Source organism: Eleutherodactylus coqui, chromosome 4, assembly GCF_035609145.1.
Source record: "Eleutherodactylus coqui strain aEleCoq1 chromosome 4, aEleCoq1.hap1, whole genome shotgun sequence".
NCBI lineage: Eukaryota > Metazoa > Chordata > Amphibia > Anura > Eleutherodactylidae > Eleutherodactylus > Eleutherodactylus coqui.
The window spans coordinates 185753573-185778288 of NC_089840.1; the positions used below are offsets into that span (position 1 = coordinate 185753573).

Below are 24716 nucleotides of genomic sequence, written 5' to 3' on the forward strand. Positions count from 1 at the left end.
TCTGTGTCTATTGCTTTCTTTTTTATGAATTTGATACTAATACGGATTTGGTATTTTATCTTCTCCGATGTTGTACTTTCCCTACCAAGACTTGTATTGCACCACTGAAGCTGGCATCTCCCCCACACAGAGCTATTCCAGAGTTGAGCTATCCATATTATTTAAAGGGGTTGTCCCGCGTCGAAACATTTTTTTTTTTTTTTCAATAGCCCCCCCGTTCGGCGCGAGACAAACCCGATGCATGTGTTGAAAAAAAAAACCGGATAGTACTTACCCGAATCCCCGCGCTCCGGTGACTTCTTACTTACCTTGCAAAGATGGCCGCCGGGATCTTCACCCTCGGTGGACCGCAGGTCTTCTGTGCGGTCCATTGCCGATTCCAGCCTCCCGATTGGCTGGAATCGGCACACGTGATGGGGCGGAGCTACGAGGAGCAGCTCTCCAGCACGAGCAGCCCCATTCAACACGGAGAAGACCGGACTGCGCAAGCGCTTCTAATCGGGCGATTAGACGCTGAAAATTAGACGGCACCATGGAGACGAGGACGCTAGCAACGGAACAGGTAAGTGAATAACTTCTGTATGGCTCATAATTAATGCACAATGTACATTACAAAGTGCATTAATATGGCCATACAGAAGTGTATACCTCAACTTTGTTTCGCGGGACAACCCCTTTAACTGCTCTGCCTTAATAAGCTTTCACTGTGTTTATTGCATGTTACCATACCCCTTAGTATCTCTGTTCAGGAGGAAACCTTTTGAAAAACTGAATGTTGAATTTTTTGCTTCTGTTGCACATTTCTTTGTTAAAGATTTGTTGCTTGTTATTCTCATTTTTGTGTAACAAATTGCATGAATAAATTTTGTTAGTCGTATTTTACTGACTAACATTATGACACATTTCTAATGTTCTTTCCCTATCCCATGATGCCGTTTTACAATTATAAAAAAAACAATCCAGCTTTTCGTATTTAGGTCGCTCTCAAATAATTTTTCCCTAAAGTGGAATAGCTGTGTAAATTAGTTAGGTTTATAGCTGACTACAGAGTGTAGGGCTATGTTTTAAAGTGGTTTTATCATAAAAAAAATCAATAAATACCTATTCCTCCCCAGGCAGCCTTCTTACGGCATCTTCTCCTCACTGATCTTCTTCAGTTCCCTAGGTCATCTCACCGCAAGCTGGACAGATTCTCTTCTTCATCTTATGAAGCGTCCATTCTCCATTCTCAACATTCTTCTTCCTGCAGGTCAGTGTAGGTTACATCACTAGTGATGCATCGTTCATTGCCTAGCAAGGAATGCCAGTTTATTGCCAAGACTGCACATGCCCACTGTCTCCCTGCGAGTGTTCATATGCTATTGCAGAGAGACAGCGCGCATATGCAGTCTTGGTAATAGCTTGCACTCTCTGCTAAGCTAAGAACACTACCACACTAGTGACGTACCGTACATTGCTCTGCAGGAAGGAAAATGCCGGCAATGGATGCTTCGTCACCGGAAGAAGAAGGAAAATCGGCCATCTGGAGGTGAGGTGACCCAGAGGGACTGCAGGAGCCAGGAGATGATTGGTGGGGAGAAAATGCGGTAAGAGGACTGACAGGGGAGGAATAGGAAAGCATAGCTTTTTTTTATATAAAGGCAGATCCCTTTAAGTATTCATGCCAAATAGGCAAGCCACAGGCAATGCTGTGGAAACCGATACAAAGCTGCTCTAATTCTTCACCTGTAGCTTACATCTGAGATTCCTGATTTGTGACTTGCACCACTTATCTGCAGGACTTCCTTAAAGGGGTTGTCCCGCGCCGAAACGTTTTTTTTTTTTTTTTCAACCCCCCCCCGTTCGGCGCAAGACTTAAAAAAAAAACCGCACAGCGCTTACCTGAATCCCCGCGCTCCGGTGACTTCTTACTTACCGGTTGAAGATGGCCGCCGGATTCTTCTCCCTCGGTGGACCGCAGGGCTTCTGTGCGGTCCATTGCCGATTCCAGCCTCCTGATTGGCTGGAATCGGCACGTGACGGGGCGGAGCTACACGGAGTCGGCATCCTGCACGAGCGGCCCCATTGAGAAAAGAAGAAGACCCGGACTGCGCAAGCGCGGCTAATTTGGCCATTAGACGCCGAAAATTAGTCGGCTCCATGGAAACGAGGACGCTAGCAACGGAGCAGGTCAGTGAAAAACTTCTTATAACTTCTGTATGGCTCATAATTAATGCACAATGTACATAACAAAGTGCATTAATATGGCCATACAGAAGTGTATAGACCCACTTGCTGCCGCAGGACAACCCCTTTAATGTATGTTTTCTACCTACATGTTGGCTAAGCATCATGAAAATATCACAGTGTTTATTTAAAAGATGCAAGGAAGCAGGTGAGGATGTTAAAACTATTTACATATGTTAGGGTTTCCAAACCATCTGTCTCTGACTTCCAAAGTTGTTATGGGCATGTTTATATCATTATAACTACCTTACATACTAGTATTGATTTGCAATGCAAATTCAAATTAACAAACTGTCAAATGATATACATTTTTATGTATGAACAATAAACAATACTTATATCATTCATCATTTTGTATTTTTACATAGGCAATAGAGATGAGCCGAGCGTACTCGTCCGAGCTTGATACTCGTTCGAGTATTAGGGTGTTCGAGATGCTCGTTACTCGAGACGAGTACCACGCAGTGTTCGGGTTACTTTCATTTTCTTCCCTGAGAAATTTGCGCGCTTTTCTGGACAAAAGAAAGACAGGGAAGGCATTACAACTTTCTCCTGTGATGTTCCAGCCCTATACCACCCCCCTGCAGTGAGTGGCTGGCGAGATCAGGTGTCACCCGAGTATTAAAATCTGCCCGCCGCGGCTCGCCACAGATGCATTCTGACAGAGATCAGGGACAGTTCTGCTGATGCCGGAGCTGCTATAGGGAGAGCGTTAGGAGTTATTTTAGGCTTCAAGAACCCCAACGGAAATGTGTTAAAATAAAAAAAAATTGTATACTCACCTTTCCGCTGCAGCCGGAGTCCAGCCGCGGCCGCTGTCAGTTCTCCTGAACTGCTTCTCGGCACTATTCAGCCGGCGGGGCTTTAAAATCCCCGCCTGCTGAATGATCTGCCTCTGATTGGTCACAGCCCTGACCAATCAGAGGCAGGTTTCACTCACACACCCATTCATGAATTCATGAATGGGTGAGTGACTGCTGCCTCTCAGCACTGAGCCAATCAGGGGCAGGTCTGACTCACATCCATTCATGAATTCATGAATGGGTGTGAGTGAGACATGCCTCTGATTGGCTCAGCGCTGAGCCAATCAGGGGGCAGGTCTGACTCACACCCCCTTCACACCCACTGTAGGCCGCGCTGACCTCCGTCTGCCGTGACAAGGTAAGTATTAGAGATGAGCGAGCGTACTCGGAAAAGCACTACTCGCTCGAGTAATTTGCTTTATCCGAGTATCGCTGTGCTCGTCCCTGAAGATTCGGGTGCCGCTGCGGCTGACAGGTGAGTCGCAGCGGGGAGCAGGGGAGAGCGGGTGGGAGAGAGGGAGAGAAAGATCTCCCCTCCGTTCCTCCCCGCTCTCCCCTGCAGCTCCCCGCTCCGTGCCGGCACCCGAATCTTCAGGGACGAGCACAGCGATACTCGGATAAAGCAAATTACTCGAGCGAGTAGTGCTTTTCCGAGTACGCTCGCTCATCTCTAGTAAGAGCCAATCAGGGGGCAGGTTTGACTCACACCCCCTTCACACCCACTGCAGGCCGGCCGCGCGGAACTCCGGCTGCCGGGAGCAGGTGAGTATATATATATTTTTTATTTTAACACTTTTCTGGATGAATTGCAGGGAAGGGCTTATATATTTAAGCCCTTCCCGACAATTCATCCCACACTCGCCCGCAGCGCATTGCTTTCAATGGAGCGAGCTGTATTGCCGGCTCCATTGTATGCAATGCGCTGGACAGCTCCGGCCCATTTCTAATGAAACGCGGCTAGGAGCAGATTTTCGGGCGATTTTCAGGCAACGGTCACGCGATTTGCGGATGCGCATCCGTCATGCGATCCGCAAATCGCACGAAAAAACGCCCGTCTGACTAAGGCCTAAAAGTGCATGAATAGTCATTCATATGCTAACAAATGGATGTAGTCACTATTTCGAATGACTATTCAAACAATAATTGTCCCGTGTGAACCCATCCTAATTATAGACAACCAATTTAACTAAAATAATAACACACAAACAGTTGTATTATTCATGTTGTTTTATTGAGCACATTGAGTAACCAACCTCATGCAGGCAGAAACAGTGAATGAATATTTCCGTTGCCATAAAATTATGTTAACAATCAGAAAAGTTATTCCATGGAGTTCACATCTATAGACTTGGAAGGTAAATGAACAATGATGTAAATCATCAACAAGAGCTTAATACAAATTAGTCTCTTCCTGTGTGAACTGTGGAAAGTTGGAACTTGCAGTATGCATTAAATTATTCATCAAAGATTATCCATTGAACAGTTAGATCTGGAAGAAAAGCCAAGAACACAAAGTACAGCAGAAATATTACTGCTTGACTTGCCTTGGTTTTCAGACTTAATGGTGATACTTGGCATCTTTGATAACCTAGCCTGTCTGGTCCATACTCTTTCTTGTCCTTTAAATACTTATTCTACTAAACCCTAGCTCATCCGAACTACTATTAAAGTACCTCATGAAGCTGTTTAAGGGGAATCCCAAAAGTGTGCAAAGTTGCCATCAAAGCAAGAGGGGGCTACTTTGAAGAATCTAAAATATTAAAGGGGTTGTCCCGCGGCAGCAAGTGGGTCTATACACTTCTGTATGGCCATATTAATGCACTTTGTAATGTACATTGTGCATTAATTATGAGCCATACAGAAGTTATAAAAAGTTTTTCACTTACCTGCTCCGTTGCTGGCGTCCTCGTCTCCATGGTTGCCGTCTAATGGCCAAATTAGACGCGCTTGCGCAGTCCGGGTCTTCTTATCTTCTCAATGGGGCTCCGTGTAGCTCCGCCCCGTCACGTGCCGATTCCAGCCAATCAGGAGGCTGGAATCAGCAATGGACCGCACAGAAGCCCTGCGGTCCACGGAGGGAGAAGATGCCGGCGGCCATCTTCACCGGGTAAGTAAGAAGTCACCGGAGCGCGGGGATTCAGGTAAGCGCTGTCCGGTGATCTTTTTTAACCCCTGCATCGGGGTTGTCTCGCGCCGAACGGGGGGGGGGGTTGAAAAAAAAAAAAAAACGTTTCGGCGCGGGACAACCCCTTTAAACATATTCAGGTCTGTGTAATACTTTTTTTGTTTACTACATAATTCCATTTTTATTCCTTCCTAGTTTTCCTGTTTCCAAAAAAAAAACTACATTATAGAAAATGTAAAAAAGGAAAGCAGAAAAAAAACATGGAATGAAAAGGGGTGTCAAAACTTTTGGCTGGTACTACATCTGACATAGTCCTTAACTGTGGGGTATTCTCCATTTAATTCCACAAATCATTTGTTTCCTATCTTTATGAAACTGTGCAATTTTTTTTATCAAACCATGATTAAACCAATATTTCATTTCCAAAATTGAATCAAATTTGAAAAACAAGTGGAGCATTGCTAAAATGTGTTTTTTATCTCATAAGCATTCAAAATGTTGCCCAGCGCTTTACCATTAACTCTAACATAAGGAAATTATATTATTAAGCCATTTAATACCAAGCACTGTAAATATACAGTGCTTGGTCCCGGGCTTAAAGCCCAGCCGCATGTAAAATTACGGAGGGGATTAAAGCCTCCTGCTTCTGTAATCAATCAGAAGCAGGACGGGTTGTCAGCTGTTAGTCACAGCTAATAACGCGAAGGAGGAGGGAGAAGTGGGTTTTAACTCTTTCTGCCTCCTCCCTTCTTCAGTACACAACACTCAGTGAGCGATATGTACTAAAGTGAAAGTGGAAGTGTTTTTTCCACTAAGCGAGCCCAGGGGTCACGTGACCACCGGGATTCCCTGCTACAGTACAGCTACAGGGTCCCAGCAGACCCTGATCAGTGCTAGTGTAACTACAGGGGATGTTTTCACCTGTAAATGAGGCTCCTATGGATTCCCCAGCTACAGTGGGAAAGTATCAAATAAAAAAAATAAAAAAAACATGTGAATGTCCCCCAGATGTCTTATATGATGTCATGGGGGACATAGATAGTAAAAAACAAAATTACATACATCAGTAAAAAAAATTACAGAATAATACAATAATACATACATAAGAAAGAAAATAATTCAAAGTCGACATCAACCAAAACCATCACTATATGCGTCCTGTAATCCAAAGCCATACATATTATATACCAAACGTCCAAAACAAAATGAGGAATCCGTTCCCACACTTTATTTTAGCACAAATATACTAATTTTAAAAAGAATAATTAGAAATATTAAAAATGTTGTTTTTTTTAGCTTTTTACCCCCAATGAAACTAAAAAACAGTAAAAAAAAAAAAAAGGTAAGTGAAAAAGATATTGAAAAATTAGCCCGATATGTAATGGAAAAAAAAACGCAGCAAAAATAATTTTGGTAGCTAAAGGAAAAAAAATACGGCAATAAAATCTCTAAAAAGTGTCTGGTCCTTAAGGTACAAAACAGCCTGGTCCTTAAGGGGTTAATCTGATTTTCTTGCAATAAGGAAAACAAATCCTTAATCCAATTTTTTACATATACTGAAATCCTTCAATTGACTTACCTGTCGGATGATGTTGGCTGACTTCTTCTAGCAACCTTCAGATGAGCTAGATAGTTCTATAAATGCATCCGTCAATCAGTGACAATTGCTCACTTCTGTTTCTGCTCTATTGATGGTGAGTTCTCTGGTCTACTCCTCATGATCTTTAAGAAAGTATTGTAATAGTAGGAAATATTAAGGTACTCTACATAATAGTAGCAGGAAAATTGCTGGCAAGCTATGAAAACGTACTCTATGAATCTGCTGGCAACTAACCAAATCAAGTGAAATTCATATTAAAACAGAACCAGAAAGAAAGTCACCACTTCCTTTTTATGAAGTATGGTAAATGCAGTTACTTCCAGTACAAAGATGCAAGAAAATGCCTGCTTATGAATGAACCTAACTTACAGGTAGTTCAGTCTGTGTTTGGGTGCTTACCTGTTTACATTTTATTTCGGGAAACCTATTATCCTAATGTATTGGAAGAAAATCATTAGTAGAGTAATGTACTTCACAATAGTGTAAGTATACTGATGACTCAAAATGAATCCTTCTGGAAATAATGAGCAATATTCTTCTGTTCCAATTAATTCTTTGACCAAAATAATTATGTTCAGTCGTAATCTCTGGATCTATAGAAATACTTTAGTATTGTCAGTTCAATTAGCCATTAACCTTATCTTGGCCAACATGGGTTTTCCGCTCATGCAGCTGAACATCCCTCTTAGACCCATACAAGCTAGTCCATAACTAATTATGCCACTTTTTCGTCCTCCTAAATAAGTCTACAAATTATCACTTCATGATCATCATTATTTATTCATAACCAGGAAGCTTGGACTACTTCTATATCATTTCTTTTATTAATTGGCAACAGGGGATTAGGTGTTTGGCACTTCTTCAATCTCATGATTTCAGCCTGCTGTTTTTCCTCATTTTGAGGTACATCTTCTCTTGTCTTTAAGACTGATCACGCTGCATGACCAGATGGGGAGTTGGTACTTGGCATTGTGTCTTCTGGTGTCCCGCAGTTCTGTGTCCTGTCTACCTACTCTGAGAACACATTTATCTTTTATGTATGTCTCCCTACAGCTATAATTTACTTAATTGATACAGAGTAAACTTGTAATTGTAGTTTACATCCACAAAACTTAAGTGTCATGAAGTGTATTTATTTCTAACATAATTTTTTTTGTTCTTGCTCCAAAAACATTGATTCATAGTATGTTACAATTATAGCCTCATTTACATGGAACAGTGATTTACCAATCAAAACCATACATGAAAAACATGAAATACTGTAGTATAGGACTACATAAAAAAACTATTCTATAATACATTGTTACTAGAAGGGTCGTCACATAAAGACATAGCATATCCGTTAGTCCCATTGATGTATATGGACTGAAGAGAGGGTAATTCTTCGCTCCGGTTAACTGGGGATATCCATGCATTCTATGGGCAGGCATTCATTTAAGTAGGCAAGTGTGGTTTCCGGGCTAATTGCTAGGGATTAGAGAAGCTGAGCTTCATTTTAAAAAAAGTGGTTGTCTTGGTGTAGTTAGCTCTTTAATAAAATCAAAAACGTTAAACTCCAGTTTTCCTATGGATGCCTTGAGATCATACCAATCTACAGGACATTTTGATAATTACAGTAGTTTATGCTCTGCAAAATAAACACAGGTTCAAAACTGTAGTAACAAAAAATGCTAAAGCAATGGCTTGCTGATGGGCTTTGGAAAGTCTCAGTTAATTAAGAAGGTTCCCAATTCAGGGCTCTCACGTATTCGCCAGAGTGGAAAGCAGCTACAAAGATAGTCTCTCCTTATGGAAGACCTAATGAATCCATGTATTGTGCAGACAACCCATCCGTTTCAGTCGGTACTACAATATGCAATGGTTAATTTCCACTGTCATAGAATTGCAGCATACTTTTTGTCAAATTCCCTCTCAAATTGCAGCTCATTGCTTGGGGTTCTAGCAGTTGGGTATCCTATTATCAGTGTCATGTCAGGAGACCATTTCAACAGAAAGGGATTGTCCAAAGTAGACAACTATTAAGATAAAAGAAAAGATAATGGAGAATGTAATGGAGCAGTACAGAATTTCAGCATTAACTTTAAATAGTATATCAGTCACATAGGCTGTGAAAATTGCCATTTCCCGGCTCAATCAATATAGTTATAGCTGTGTAACAGTTGAATAAATCTGATACCTTCATCATGCAGTGATGTCCCATTCACTTTTATTCAGCTAATAGAATGAATATATCCCCTTAACCCCACTTTAAATGTTCTGTGCATAAAACATTTAGCAAATTCATATACAGGTATTTCCTAATATATTTTGTCAGCAGAGCTTCTTGGTTATACCATAGATCTAATACATGATTTTACTCCTTAGCACGCCAGACAGATTTCATTTTTCATATTTTCATTGTTGCCTTCGAAGAGCCAAAGTTGTTTTTATCTTTCTATCAATTTAGCATGTTTTCTGCAGGACAAATTGTACTTTTTAGTGGCAGCATTTAATGTACCATATAATGTATTGAAAAGATAAGAAAAAAAAAAGTTATGGGTGGAATGGGAATAAACACAATTCAGCAATTATTTGGGGTGGTCTCGTTTTTAGGTCCATTCACTGTGCAGCAAAAATGAGATGTTAACTTTTTTCTACAAGTCTGCATTAGTGATGAGAGAACTTTTCAAAAGTTCAGTCCAGATGGTTCACAGAATTTGGGGAAAAATTGGTTCAGTCCGAAACAGTTTGAAGTGAACCTCAACTTCACCAACAGCCATAAACAAAAGGGTATACAGCAGAAGAAAAAATGCAGTTTTAATGGGTCCAGTCTAGACAAATCGCTCTAAGTTCAGGTTTGCGCTGAGCACATTTTTTAGCAAAGTTGGACCCTGAACAGGGTTTGACCGTTTCAGTTTGCTCAACACTAGTCCGCACAATTATGGTGATGCTACATTTATATAGCTATCGCTATGTTTTAATAATTAATTTTACAACATTAAAAAGACTTCTTTTTAGGAAAAAAAATCTGTTGCCATATTCTAAGACCTCTAACTTTTTTCTATGCGATGGAAATGTGTGAAGGATTATTTTTTTGTGGGTAGAGCTGTAGTTTTTTGTACATATATGTTTTTAGTAGGTCTTTGCTCACTTTTGTAGCAGGAGTCAAGATGACCAAAAACATTCATTCTAACAATGTTTTTTTTCTCTTCACAATGCGAGATAAAGAATACAATATTTTATTAGTTCCAACTTTTAGGGATGTATTGATACCAATTATATATTTTATTTTATTCCTTATATTCTTTACAGGACACATGGGATATGCTTTTTTTTCACTTTTAATATGTGTTCTTTTAATATTTTTGAAAATGTTATTAAACCTTTTTTACAGTGCCACTAGGGGACTTCAGCATGCGATTGCTTGATCGCTTGTATAATATACTGCCATGTATTGCAGTACGATATGTCTGCCAGCATTATATGCCTTCCTTCTATCTGAATAGAGTGTCTAAAGGTATCTTTAAACAGAGTGATTATTGCGCCAATGGTCACTGGAAACAGAAGATTTGGGTAATAGTTGCCCCATGTACACGCGGCCACTGACAGTGCACTGAGCAAGAGATCGCTCACTTGTAGGAGTGGCAACTATTGGCCCATGTAACAAGCAGTTGTTCATCAATCAATGACTTTCTGTTTGCAGTGAATGGAGATGGGAAGCCAGAAGAGATCCCTGACCATTATGGCTGCATTTTCTGTTTGAAAACATAGGTGCAATAGTCGGAGGGACAGCTGTTGGGTGCTAACGTGCCCTACAGTCATCCCATGTAATGTGCCCTACAGTCATCCCATGTAAAGAGACTGTAAGTGGTTTAACAGCTAAGAACAAAGTTATCTCTAATCCCAGCCATTGTTGTAGGGTATCAGCTCCTGAGCCCGCGTCACACCCTCATAACATACAGAATACATGTATGTCAGGCTGAAGTTAGTCTGAGCTGCAAGCATTTATACTTCAGTAATAGGGAACAGATGCCTATGCAGCTCCCTATGATGTAAGTAGAGTCTTAGTTAAATTGAACTTCAACTTGGGCAAAAATGTAGTTTGATGTCCTAGCCCGGTCTAGAAAGAGTGGTTTGTTCGCACCCCACATGGCACCTTGGACACACGTCCTGTCAGCTCCTAATGTAAATGTAGGCTTGCTGTAAAGATCAATTCCTCCGGTTTGCAGCTCAGTTTGAGAATCTTTTTTAGTGACATTATTATTTACAATAGATTATACTGTAGTATAATGCTTCTAGTTTTTTATGCTAATAGTCTGGGCTTTTCATCTGAATCACCTCGGCTTCCTCTAAGTAAAGTTAACAGAGCGGCTTTTGGTGATTTTGATCCCCATGCAATGCTTTTAATGTCTTTTAACAGCTTTTCATAATGTGATACGGAATAGAACACATTATTCATTTGCTTAAGACTGTTTTAATTGTCAGTGATTGGATTTTAACTGTGATATAATTGGATTTTAATTATGTTATTTATAACAATATGTATCTTGCATTAAGATGAAATCTTTTTTTTTTTTCCTTTTCGTAATCCTAGATGAATGTTTCTGCAGGCAGTAACATTTATTCAGCATAAAACATAAATTTATCAAGAGAGATAATTTATTTGTTCAGATATACTTATTCTTTGTCTATTGCAGAAGATCAAAATTTCTTCTAGGAATCCCATTATCTGATCATAATTGACTTTCCATTATCTTCAGTAAATTGGTTATGGAATTTTGCACATTCAGATTGAATGATCGCTGTCACAAATGAAGATGGAAAATCATATATTTAGTTCATAAGTCAAGTAAACATGTTGTCTCTGTCCTGCATCTGTGCTTGGTTCTCTTACTATTACTACACACTTTGAAGGGTGTCGCCTGCTTCTAGCTACCACCAGTTTCAATATCAAAATTAAGGCTCTTTCACATGAGTGTTACGTTCTCATACAAGCTGCATTGCAGGCAAAAAACGCGTGAACGGGGAAAAACCACAATCAAGTCACAGCCAAAATTTGCGTTTTTCATTCACACAAGCGGCTGCGGTGTATATTCGCCACAGTGCGGAAATCCCTTGGTTGGCATAAATCCTCGGCAAAGCTTCTAAGGGTTAAATGGGTTGTCTCACGCCGAAACGGGTTTTTTTTCCCCATAGGCCCCCCGTTCGGCGCAGGACAACCCCAATGGATATGTTAAAAAAAAAAACATATTACTTACCCGAATCCCCGCTCTGCGACGTCTTCCTTCTTCCTACTTCTTCCTTCACCAAGATGGCCGCCGTGATCTTCACCCACGATGCACCGCGGGTCCTTTCCCATGGTGCACCGTGGGCTCTGTGCGGTCCATTGCCGATTCCAGCCTCCTGATTGGCTGGAATCGGCACACGTGACGGGGCGGAGCTACAATGACCAGCTCTCCGGCACGAGCGGCCCCATTCACCAGGAAGAAGACCGCACAGCGCAAGCGCGTCTAAAAAACGCCAGGAAAAAGCGAAATTAGACGTATCCATGGCGACGGGGACGCTAGCAACGGAGCAGGTAAGTGAATAACTTCTGTATGGCTCATATTTAATGCACGATGTATATTACAAAGTGCATTAATATGGCCATACAGAAGTGTATAACCCCACTTGCTTTCGTGAGACAACCCCTTTAACTAGAGCCAGCCATAATGTTTTCGCAGCATTGGACGTTGCTAAATTCCCTCCCCCTCCCTTATATTGGCCAAAAGATAGGGCAAGACCTATCTTTTCCGGCTGCGTATAAAATCAGTCACCGTTTTTGGTTGACAATCTCTTAATATTCCAGACGTGGCGTTTTTACACGGCTAAAAATTGCATATTTTAATTAATACATCGGAAACCAATGCTTCCTGATTTTCTTTATTGCGGCTAAGATAGGCGTATAAAAATGCTTGTGTGAGTAAAGCCTTAGGGTACATTTATGCAGGCCGAATATTGGCCAAAAAAATCGCTCATAGGAGTGATTTTGACTGATAGTTCAACTGTGTCAAACGTGGGTCCTGGCAGGGTACTGAGCGAGAAAATGCTCATTAGTTACTAGTTGCTTTGTTTCTGTTCACTGAAACAAAGCGACTAATGAGCGACTTCTTGCTCAGTGTAAACACGTAGTCATTCATCTATGCATCATTGCCTGTTCTCTCCAGCTCCATTCACTGAACAGCTATTGCTTCTATGTGAAAGCATAGAAGTACTATTCTGTGCATCGGCTGTCAGGCACCTAAGTGCCCAACAGTTGTCCCATGTAAGTTCACCCTTACTCAACTCATGCAATGTTTTAACCCATTGTTTTTAATGGGTTAATATGCAAGTGTGTTTTTCCTCTCATACCAAAAGTGCGCGATTTAAAAACTGAAGTAGGTTCTATTTTTTTTACAATACTGGAACTTGTAATCTGCAGTGTCTCATCGCACAGCACATGGTTCCTTTTAATTTGATGCCCACTGCCTGTTGTCCAGTAACATAGATAACAAGACAAAGCTTAGGAACTGAAAAAGGCTGATCAGGGTGGCTTCACACAAGCGTGTTTTTGCACGTACATAGGTGTGTACCCATGTACGTGCAAAAACACGCGTGAATGCAGGTCCGTGCATTGTTTTCAATGGAGCCGCAGCTGCTGAAAAAGCCCTTCCCTGAAAAAGAATGCAGGGGTGCTGGCAGACCATTGTTTTCAATGGAGCTGCCGACAGCAGCCACGGCTCCATTAAAAACAATGCGTGGATTCCCTATTGTGCACGCATGTCCTATCTTTGCAGGCACGCACATGTGAACACAGCATAGGGAATGCATTGTTGCAAATAGAAGCGTGTTTTTGTACGTGCGTACACACGCACAAAAACAGTCTCATGTGAAGGCACCCTAAGGCCCATTTACACGGAGCAATGATTGTTTAAAAACGCTCGAACGACAGTTTCAGGGACAGTTTTGAGCAATCATTTTGCATAAACTTTTAAGTAGCTACTTAACCCCTTAATGACGTGGCCCCTTTTTTTCCCATTTCATTTTTTCCTCCCCCTTTAAAAAAATCATAACTCCTTTATTTATTTATCAACGTCGCTGTATGAAGGCTTGTTTTTGCAGGACGAATTGTGTTTTTCAATGGTGCTATTTAATGTACCATATAATGTACTGAAAAACTTTAAAAATATTCTAAGGGGAGTAAAATTTTTTTAAAAAATGACATTCCGCCACCTTTCAGTGCGTCTTGTTTCTACGATGCACAAACTGCAACAAAAACAACATAACTTTATTCTATGGGTCAGTACGATTGCTTCGATATCAAACATGTATAGTTTTTTTTTTTTACTGTACTACTTTTTCTTTTTTTCAAAGACATTTAATTTTTTTCAATTATTTTCAGCCACCATCTTCTGCGCACAATAACTTTTTATTTTTCCGTCGACATAGTTGAGCGAGGGCTCATTTTTTGCAGGATGTCCTGTAGTTTCTGATAGTACCAATTTGGAATACATACAACTTTTTGATTGCTTTTTATTGCGTTTCTTCTGGGAGACAGGGTAACTAAAAAAGTGCATTTCTGGTGTTCTTTATTTTATTTTTGGGCGACGTTCACCTTTCAGGGTAAGTAATGTGCTACTTTGATAGATCAGACTTTTACAGATGCAGCAATACCAAATAAGTATTTTTCTTTTATGATTTAGATTTTTTTAATAAAAGATATGGTAAAAGGGGGGTGATTTAAACTTGTATTACTTTTTTTTTACAATAAATAAAACTTTATTGATCTTTGTTTCACTTTTCATTTAAGCCCCCCTGGGGGACTACAACCAGCGATGCTTTGGTCGCTCCTGCAGTATGACGTAATACTATAGCATTACGTCATACTGCAATTTGAAAGGCAGTCTATCAATCCACCTCACTGGGATGGCTTGATAGGCAGTCTCCCAAGGCAGCCCTGGGGCCTTTCAGCAGTCCCCCGGCTGCCATGACACCTGCACGGCTCCCCTGATCTCACTGCAGGGGTGGGGGATGTTTGGGGGATTTAAATGCCACTGTCAGAATTGACAGCAGCATTTAAAAGGTAAATAGTCGCGATCGGCGGCACGGCCGATTGCAGCTATTGCCTGTAGGTGTCAGCTGTAATAAACAGCTGACGCTAACGCTGTATACGGAGAGGTTGCCCCGCAACCTCTCTTCCTACATACTCCAATGCTCCAGGACGTACATGTACGTCCTGGAGCAAGAAGGGGTTAATAGCTTGTTAGCATGCAAATGAAGCCTTTAGCTGAATGCAGTTAATAGCTGGAGGTCTCTGCATTCAGTTTCTTTGTTCTCTGGATGGGTTAAATAGCTGAAACAATGCTATCAGCACTACCCGCAGAGAACTCAGTGTGCGGTTCTGATAAGACCACACAATTATATTTAGGCTGGCTTGAATTTAATGATCAACTAGCAGTGCACGAAAAGACGCAACAATTATCGCTCAAACGATCGCTTTTGAGCGATCATCACTCTGTGTAAATGGGCCTTTACTTTCATGCTGCCCAAATAAGTCAATGGAGAGAAGACGCTAGAGGGAGAAGGAAAAAAGGAGCAGAGACTCATACAGATGGGGATGCTGGAGCTAATAGTGAGTGATTTACTGTCACACGACTACTGAAATCCCATCTACACTGCCCAATTCTTTTGTATAATATTCCTTCCTGATGTAGTTATTTAGGTGTGTGTGTGTGTGTTAGACAGAGAGAACTGAGAACTAGATATACAGCCTCTGGAGGTGAAAGCCAGTAATAATTGCAAGATACAGGTCATATAATTACCAGATTTAGCACATGCCAGCTTATTCTGAAAAGTTAGGTATGCTTTCAAGTGAGAACAAATCTACTTTCTGGCATGCTATGTTGAGTAAGTGTTTTTTTCTTTTGCTTTTGGGTCGATAAAGTTTTATTGAAAGTTGTTGGAAAATTCGGACAATATAATAGACAACTTTGATGCTTGGAAATATACAGCACTTACACTTGAAGCACAGTTCCTTGTTTTGGCAAATCCCCACTAAAAGAAGGATAGTCATAGGATATTGATGAGCTCTTACATGAGAAGTGAGTGACTTTCTAAATTAACTGAAAGAAGTTTCAGCAGTGCCGCACTCTGAGATGTACATCATAATTCTTTAAACAATAGGCGACTAGAGCAGATGTCTGTATTATTTAGACAGAATCATAGAGGTAGAACGGGAAATTGAAATCAATTAAACACAAGCCAGACTGGAAATTGTAATGGCATTGTTGACAACTAGTGAAAGTTATTTCATCTCCACTTTCCAACTCAGTGAAAGTTTTGAGCTATTGCATAAATATTACTCATGTTGTATATTTCTTCTCTCTGATGACCTCTTGCTCTTCAAAATGCTGTAATGCAGAACACACAGGAGACAAATCTTCACACAGATGACATTATAGTAATTGCTTTGCCAGAAGGAGGTACTCTTTTATATAGAAAATGATATCTATAGTCTAGTCCACCTCCACACTATCATCACGTCAAGGTGACTGAATGAATTACTCATCTGACAGGATAAGCCTTATCTGGCACCGGTCTCGCTATCTCTACCGAAAGCAGGATGTCCCTGATGACAGCGCAATGCATTGAGACTCATTCATAAGGACCAGATTTATGGTACAGTCTTCTATTAGCATAATTAAGGTAGAATAAAGGGAGATAATTTGTTTGCGGTAAATGCTGGGGGGGGGGGGGGGGGGCACTGCAGAACAGATACAAGTAAAAATTCCACGGAGAAAAGGTAAATAGAGGGATTACAGAAGAGGATGAATGTGGCTGCTCGAATAATTGTGACGCATAGTTGAATGACTGTGTTTGTATTGCATAAAATTATTATGCAGAGTCAGGTCCTGTCTGCTAAATATTTGATTTATGGAATATACATGCAAAAAGTGGATATAACATTGTTTACACATGTAAGATTCAATTCTCTGCTTTGGAATCATTTATCAAGATGCCAAGACTACTGCACAATCTTAAAACCCCAGTGCTTATGTTTGGAACTTATATGTGCAGCTGTGCTGAATATGTACCAAATGTATTTCAATGGCAAAACAGATTTTATTGTTTCCTTTGGCTGCATATTCTATACAAAAGGTCAATGCCATAATAATAGAAAATTGTGCATTTAAAGGGACACTAATTGTAGGTATGAATGAGGGGAACAATGTATTTCACAAATCTGATAAGGTAACTGCTCCTTATATTCTCAATCCTTGGCTTGAAAATTTGCTTTAAAGGGTGGTCTTATCAAGACAATGCCTTTTTCAAATTGAAGTTAGCCAGGCAACCAGCTGAGCTTTACATATCTGGTGATATGCTGAGAAGCTGAAAAAAATATTCATTTTCCTTGTAGTGGTAAGCAATTGTACAAGCCTGCTATGCAAATAGATTACTGATTAAAGGTCCATTTACACGCAAAGATAATCTTTCAAACAATTGAAAGGTTGAAAGTTTTAGTCATCATTTTGCATAAAGTGTTAATGGAAACTATTGTCCATTAACACTTTATCATCTTCATTTGCATGTAAATTGGCCTCCAGGAGCTGTGTAGAGAGCCCAGCATGTGGGCTGGCCCCTGCTCAGAGCTGCATTGTTCTTGTCCGGGCTGCTGGCAGAATACAATGTACTTTCTTGGCTCCCACTGAAAACACAGCATGCGGTTTGTTGAGAGATACTTTATTAGTATTAGTGAACTTATTTACTTGATAAGTTCTCCTTAAAATCATCGTTCAGACGAAAAGTGCATGATGGTAGCGTTTACACACAACGATTATCGCTCATTTGCAGTCCTTTTAATGAATTTTGAGCTTTAAGCCTTGTGTGTAAATGGGCCTTTAGTCATTCACGGATGAGATGGGCCCACCAGAGTGAGAGGCAGTCTATGTCGTCCATATAAAACATATATAAAGTAATGATCTTAGACTATCCATTTGTATGTATAAAAAATGGAAAATTAATTGCAGAAAAAGACCATATGGTCCATCTATTCTGCCTTTATATTATTTTCTTATTGTTTTCTCTTATGATTGCTGTATACCTATCCCAGGCATTCCTGAATTAATTTACTGTTGACTTTCCCCCCCACATGTGCTGGAAGTTTATTCCAAGCATCTACTACGTTTTCAGTATAAAAAAAAATGCAATATGCTGCAGATTTTGCGCTCACAATCCTACATAAAAACTCTGCACTGTATGCACCGCATAGGAACATACCCTAAATGAATAACGCTTCAGGCCAAACTGTTGCTGCAGAATGTGCGCTGTACTGTGCTGGAAGTACTTCTCATCTGATTTGGACATGTACTGCATGGTGTGAATAGGAATTACATTTCTTTGATACCATATGTAGGAAACTGACCCATATTCTAGGTACTTTCACACTGTGTCATTAAGTCCAAAAGTTTAAAGATTGCCTGCACTTTCACTTCAGAGATGGCCCATATATAGCCTCATATAGCATTTATATAATAGCTCTTAATTGGGCCGTCTTTTGCTGTTGGAAGGAGACGAAAAAAGTTGATGGAGCACGAGTACTCCGAAGTGAAATTGCAGGTACTTTTTAAAGAGGACTTGTCATGTTTTAGTAACCACTTGTATTCTACATGTCAGACCATCTATTCCTTGAACTCTGCAAGTTTTCTGACAGTAGAAAAAAATCTATGGGCAAAAAAATAAAAATAAGCCATATTCACAACTCAGAGGTCTCTGGACTCCATATTACGGTCCTAAGAGTAGCTGCCATGGTCATTATGTGACATTGAATATATATGTGACTACTCAGCCAATCATTGGTTTCTGCAGTGAAACTGTCACAAACAGCACATGACCACTGAAGCCAGTAATTGGCTGAGTGGTCAAATGTACAATGGATGGCATTTAACCCTTTGCAATCCAATTTTGGATTCAGGGTTTCCTAGGGTTTTTTTTCTTTCTGCCATTATACAATGGCACCATCTGCTGGATAGAGCCAATACTGCGGTATCAGACATGCTGGAGAGGACCCCGACAACAGAGCGGCTAGTAATATACAGTAAGAATACCCTGCCGGATGTCGGAAGACATCGGAGTTGAAAATCAAAATGTCTGAAGACGTCAGACAATAAATTGGAAAGGTTTAACTGCTTTAGCTTCACCTAGGATCAGAGCCCCAGGGATTGGAGCTTGCACACTGGACTGCGGAGACCTATGAACAGTGAGCATGGCTCACTTTGTATTTTAATCCATTCCTTGCTCATATTTTTTTGTTATTGTTGGAAAAACCCTTTAACCAGGATAATGGTATCATCCAGGTGACAGTTAATCCTACCATTTCTTGGAAGAAACACAGAGTTCTAAGAAGAGATGCTCTAGAATTATTATTGAACCAGGGAATGCCTATTGTGGTGGCTGGTTCCCATTAAGTACAGAAATCGTCTTTACATAGACATTTAAAAACAACAATCCTAAAGTACATTAGTCTTGCTTTTATGTCATAATTACCATGATCCTGTGTTGAAATACTTCTTGATCAGAATGAATTAATGCTTTCAGTTTCTTGCGGACTTGCATTGACGCATTAGAATCTGTTGAAGACATGTGTCCAGATTTCAATAGACTTCAAAGAAATGAGATTGAAATGAAAATGAAAAAAAAGGATTATTTTGACAATTATATTCTACAATAACATGCAGAAGCTTCTGATTTTAGAAAAGACACTTAACTGCCTCCAGATCAACCACATCCTAATAAGGCTTAAAAATGGAATTAAAACAATAAATTATAATCCACATTGAAGAAGCAGGTTATTAGAGCTTGATAAATGAACATTAGGTAAAACACATTTTATTTGATAATTTGTGATTTGTGTCAGAAAAGCCTGGAGTAGAAAGAAAATGCAAGACTCTCTGCATGGTAGTAATATAATGAAACCAAGAGCTTCCACTGATGGGTACATTACATTATTATAGAGATATTCTCTGAAAGATTAAATTGACTTCTAATTATACATTCCACTTAAGACTATACTTGAGATAGTGCTATCTATTAACCTTTTGTCTTTGCTATTATCACCATATTCTACATTAGATTCTACAGAGCCTGCATTTACATAAAATTAATAATACAGTGATCTGGATATTTTACTTAAAGGGTTTGTCAGGGGTTAGAAAATAGAATCTGCAGTTTTTCCAAAATAGCACCACTCTTGTCCAAGGGCTCTGTCTGGTATTGCAACGCAGATGCATTCACTTGAATACCAGACACAGAGTACCCTTTTTTCTGAATTTTGAAAACCCATTTAAGGGGGTTTTCCAACATTTTCACTTTAGCTTTTTTATGCGCAAAAAGATAACGCAGCATGCTCTATTTTGTTGCAAAGGCACCATAGGAGTACTCAATACCTGTGTAATTATGCATTATGCTGCATAATTTTGTGGGGAATCGCAAACACCTGGCACTAATTAGGCTGCACAGCATTTTAAATCATGGCAACACAAAGAGTACATTAAAATGTGCAGATATACGCGCAATAATGTGAACGTCACTGCGCAAGATGTCACGCTATCACATGCGTTTTTGCGCTTATACTTGTGTGAGTCCGACCTAAAAAATGAAAAGACTTCTACCCAAAAATCTACAATAATAGCCTTTACAAATGTTATAGTTTTGTGAAAATTAGTCTGTTAACATTGTAGCATTTATCTAAATGTAAGGCCGCATTGAATCACTGATATTCTCATACAAGTTCTGTCTGTGTGGACAGAACTTGCATGAAAATGGATAGAACGCGCATGGAAAATGAACCTATTTATTTGAATGGTCCAATGGTCTGAGTTTGAAAAATCGCTGCTCACCCTATTTTGTTGGGAGTCTCACACGATAATGGGTCATGTAATATGCAGTGCCCCACATCTCGCACAGCACTCAGATGGGGTGTCCGTGTGCTGTATGATGCCAGTTGTGCCCGACAATCTCAGGTGAAACTTACTGTCAGGCCATGTGAACATGGCTTTAAAGGGATATGCCAAGGAGACAACCCCTGTTCATATACACTACGTGCATATACACTAGGACATGTGAATGCCATAGAGCAGGATCCCCATATTTGAATAGCCATCATGTAATATGTCTTTTGTAGCAACTTTGGCAGGAAAAATAACTTGCTGGCTGCAGCTTTCCCTGGCAAGGTCAACTGTTTGCTAGGGGTGACGGGAGCCGAACCCTGAATGATTATCTGTTCGTCCCAGGACTGCATTTTCAAAGAGGTTATCTCTGATGAGACAACCCCTTTATTAAAAATATACTTGAAAAGTAGAATTTCTTTACATTTTTTTTTATATTTTTGATTCATTTTTTTACTTGAATATAGAGGCAGCCATCTTGCCTGAGCTTTTGCAACAGCCGTTCTATAGATTTATTTTCTAGCAGGCAACTCTACCTAAGGAACCTTAGTCAGAAAATGACCCATTGACTCCTATGGAAAAGTGTAGTGGGCATGCTCAGTGACATGTGAGGAGACATATATGATCCGGTATTTCCATCCTCCAGCTTTATACTGTACCTGTACCTGTCATTATAATTATGTTCTCCGAAAATAATGAGATGACTGCTGCCACTGCTCTCTATGTGCACAGCATAAGCTGAAAGTGATTGTACAAAACAGAAGTGTTAGCACATTCTGAGGGTTAGGTGACCATTATTAAAACTGCAATTTAGTTTTTGTTCTAACTCAGAGACATTTATATGTAAAGTACATTGCAAAATTGAAAAGACCGAGAGGGCATGATCTTCCGTTGCTATGTAAAGGTCAACATTGTACTCTAAATCTCAAAAACGCTACTTTCAAATGCTTTCCTGTGCATTATAATGCAAAAATCTGCTTATGCATTGTGAAGATAACATATAACTGTAATTCTTGTATTTGTGTTTCAGCGTGTGACTTGATGACCCAGGGGATTTTAGCCTTAGTGACGTCTACTGGTTGTGCCTCAGCAAACGCACTTCAATCGTTGACAGATGCCATGCACATTCCCCATATCTATGTGCAACGCAACACTGCTGGATCACCCAGAACTGTCTGTCAACTTAATCCAAGCCTGGATGGAGAGGAATACACATTGGCTGCTAGACCACCAGTTCGCCTCAATGATGTCATGTTGAAACTAGTAACTGAACTCCGATGGCAGAAGTTCATAGTATTTTATGACAGTGATTATGGTAAGTAATCAGTCATATACTTTTATTGCTTTGCTTGACTGTTTACTGAGTTTTACCTTTGTTCGTAGGCAAAATAATGTGGATTAAATTTATGTTGCAGTTATTTAGCACTGGGAATGAAAGTACATTAAGTCAAATAACTACTGAGGAACTCAGAGTAAACATTTTTTTAAAATGCCAACAAAAGTTTTATGCTTTGGACTGTAATTCTCTATAAATTTGCATTTTACAAAGAATATGTTTTGCATTAACATTTAGATTACATATTCCGCACTTGGAAAAGCATGTAAATTGTTCCAAACTACCCAAAAAGTATAACATATTGTGGTCTGTTAGTTTTATATAAAGGGTAAAGCCCCAATACTGATTGCAGTAGGTCCTTAAATGGGGTGTTCAGTCAGGACAAGTCTTCTCATATGGCCCATTAGAGCATATGGATATTATAGAGGGAAGTTTTCCTTTTAAAAACATGCTCTATAGGCATAAAATAGAGAGCTACTCTGGCATGCCCAACTCATCTATATATTACAGGGTCAGCCATTCATTTAAATAACCAGGATGTATTGCATCCCCAAGTAACTGACTACTATGAGTTAAGGTACCTTTACATAGGACAACTGTCAGGCGCATAAGAATGCAGTAGTTGTCCCAATGACTATTGCTCCTATGCTTTCACCATGAGTCATAGTCATTCAGTGATTGGAGATAGAGCATGATGGAGATCTCTTATGGCCACCCGCCTCCATTTACTGCAAATAGGCAGTTGTTCGAAGATTGAATGACTGCTGTTTACACCAAGCAAATAGCTACTACTGAGGGATTTCTCACTCAGTGCCCTTTTGCTGACTGTGTACATGGGATAACTATCAAAAAATATCACCCCATCTAAACATACCTCTAGGGAGCTGACTTCCATTAAAAAAGGCTTTATTTGTGAGACAACACTTTTAAGGAAAGACATAAAATTAAATTACCAACCATGTTTAAATGTAGAGAGCCTCTTTGGCACAGAGTGATGTCAGGGGCCGAGGACCTGACTTTATGAAGTTCATATCCTCTTAGTAGGGATTATTGTCAAGACTTAACGACATTGAGCTGCCTAGCATGTTATTATTGTCTCTACTAGTAGACATGAATGCATAAATTTAACATTTGTGCCAAAAAAAAATCATCCACCTCCAAGCACTATTATTGAGAGTGCAATCTTGAGCTCTAGACACAGTAGATACATTAAGGATCTCCTTAATACTTGATTTTATATAAGTGTTGGTACATATGTCTATTTATTAAAAGCTGGTATACTTTAATTAAGCCATAAATATCACTCATTTATCAGTATTATGGTATGTTTGTGGTGCTTAATTTTAGTACAACTAGAGTGGTGATTATTATGTTTTGTCATCATTCTGTAAAGTGAGTTTCCAGCATTTCGTATCATGCCATTTTTGGTCCAACATTCCATGACTATTGACTTCGTAATTTATCTTTAAATTAGTCAAGAGCATTATATTTTTTATATACAGATCACAATTTCTTGCAAAGATATTGAGGTAAATGATACAATTCTGAGTGCCTGCAACCACCACTATAGGTAGTTTAGAAGTTTACTACATACTATTTTTGTTATTGAATTCAGTTTATGGACAGTATGCAGTAAGTTCCTAAGCACCCCCTAGTGGTTGCTGTTGGCATCGAACATTTTACAATTTAACTCTGTTAATGTCAGCAAAATTAAGCTTGAACCAGCAAAAATATGCAGCATTGTAGACCCATTTAGATTAAAAAGCTACTTTTTGTTCCACAATAGGCATTTACTTTAAAGAAACAGATGCAGCCTTACATTCAGAGTCACAAATGTTTTCCATGCCTAGAATTTACCAAGTGATGAATTGTGTATAATTTAGACATTTGATAAAAATAAGATATAGAGTAGTACTTCTTTGTGAAAATGATTCATCTGTTGGCAGGAGAAAAAGCATCTAGTGCTACTATTTTTTCTTTCTGTTTTCACTTTAAAGCTAGAGATTAATTGACTGTCCTCGGTCACTAAACCAGCTTCATTGCCTGAGTTGGCACAATAACAGAGATGTCCTGAATCCTAGCCTAAAACCTTGCAGACCCCTGGATGATGGATAGTCTCATTATCAGAACATGTTCAGGCTCCCACTAGAGAATCTTGTGAAACACTGTCCTTATGACTGTAAGCACCAACTTTCCGTGCTACACTGTGGGTGTAGATCCCATCAGATAATCTTCATGAGCACCATTAATCTCTAATTTGTCATCAGGATACTGAAATCATTTGCATAAATCATGTTGTGGACTTTCACTTTTTAATTAATTAGCATCCAGGCAAACTGTAATATTTATATTATTAGATGTAGTCACTGAAACATTTGATTTATGTCGTGCAATGGGAAAGCCAACAAATCCAAGTTATTCTGGATTTGAAATAAATTTTTACAGTCAAACTGTTCCTCCTACTCACTCTTCACTTAAAGCAGAAAGTGTCTTAATATAAATTGGACAAAAAAATGAGTTTCATTCCATTTTAATTATCTTTAAAGGCTACATACATCTTTTCACTTTTATTTTTTTCTTTTAATCACTGTGCTTTTGTAATGAAGACTTTTTGTAATTGGTTTTCATTAAAATTTCTGACTGTTTGATTTATATGCTTGAATTGTTTTCCAAGGCTTTGCAGACT

The 24716-nt window shown here is 39.5% G+C and overlaps 1 protein-coding gene across 1 annotated transcript in view; it reads left to right on the forward strand.

Annotated features, from left to right (window-relative positions):
* Nucleotides 1-24716, forward strand: part of GRID1 (glutamate ionotropic receptor delta type subunit 1) — a 1141753-nt gene that overhangs the window by 293740 nt on the left and 823297 nt on the right. Inside the window, exon 3 of the mRNA XM_066598745.1 lies at nucleotides 21725-22009. Within this exon, the coding sequence (XP_066454842.1) occupies nucleotides 21725-22009 (285 nt within the window). The remainder of the gene's footprint in view (nucleotides 1-21724; nucleotides 22010-24716) is intronic.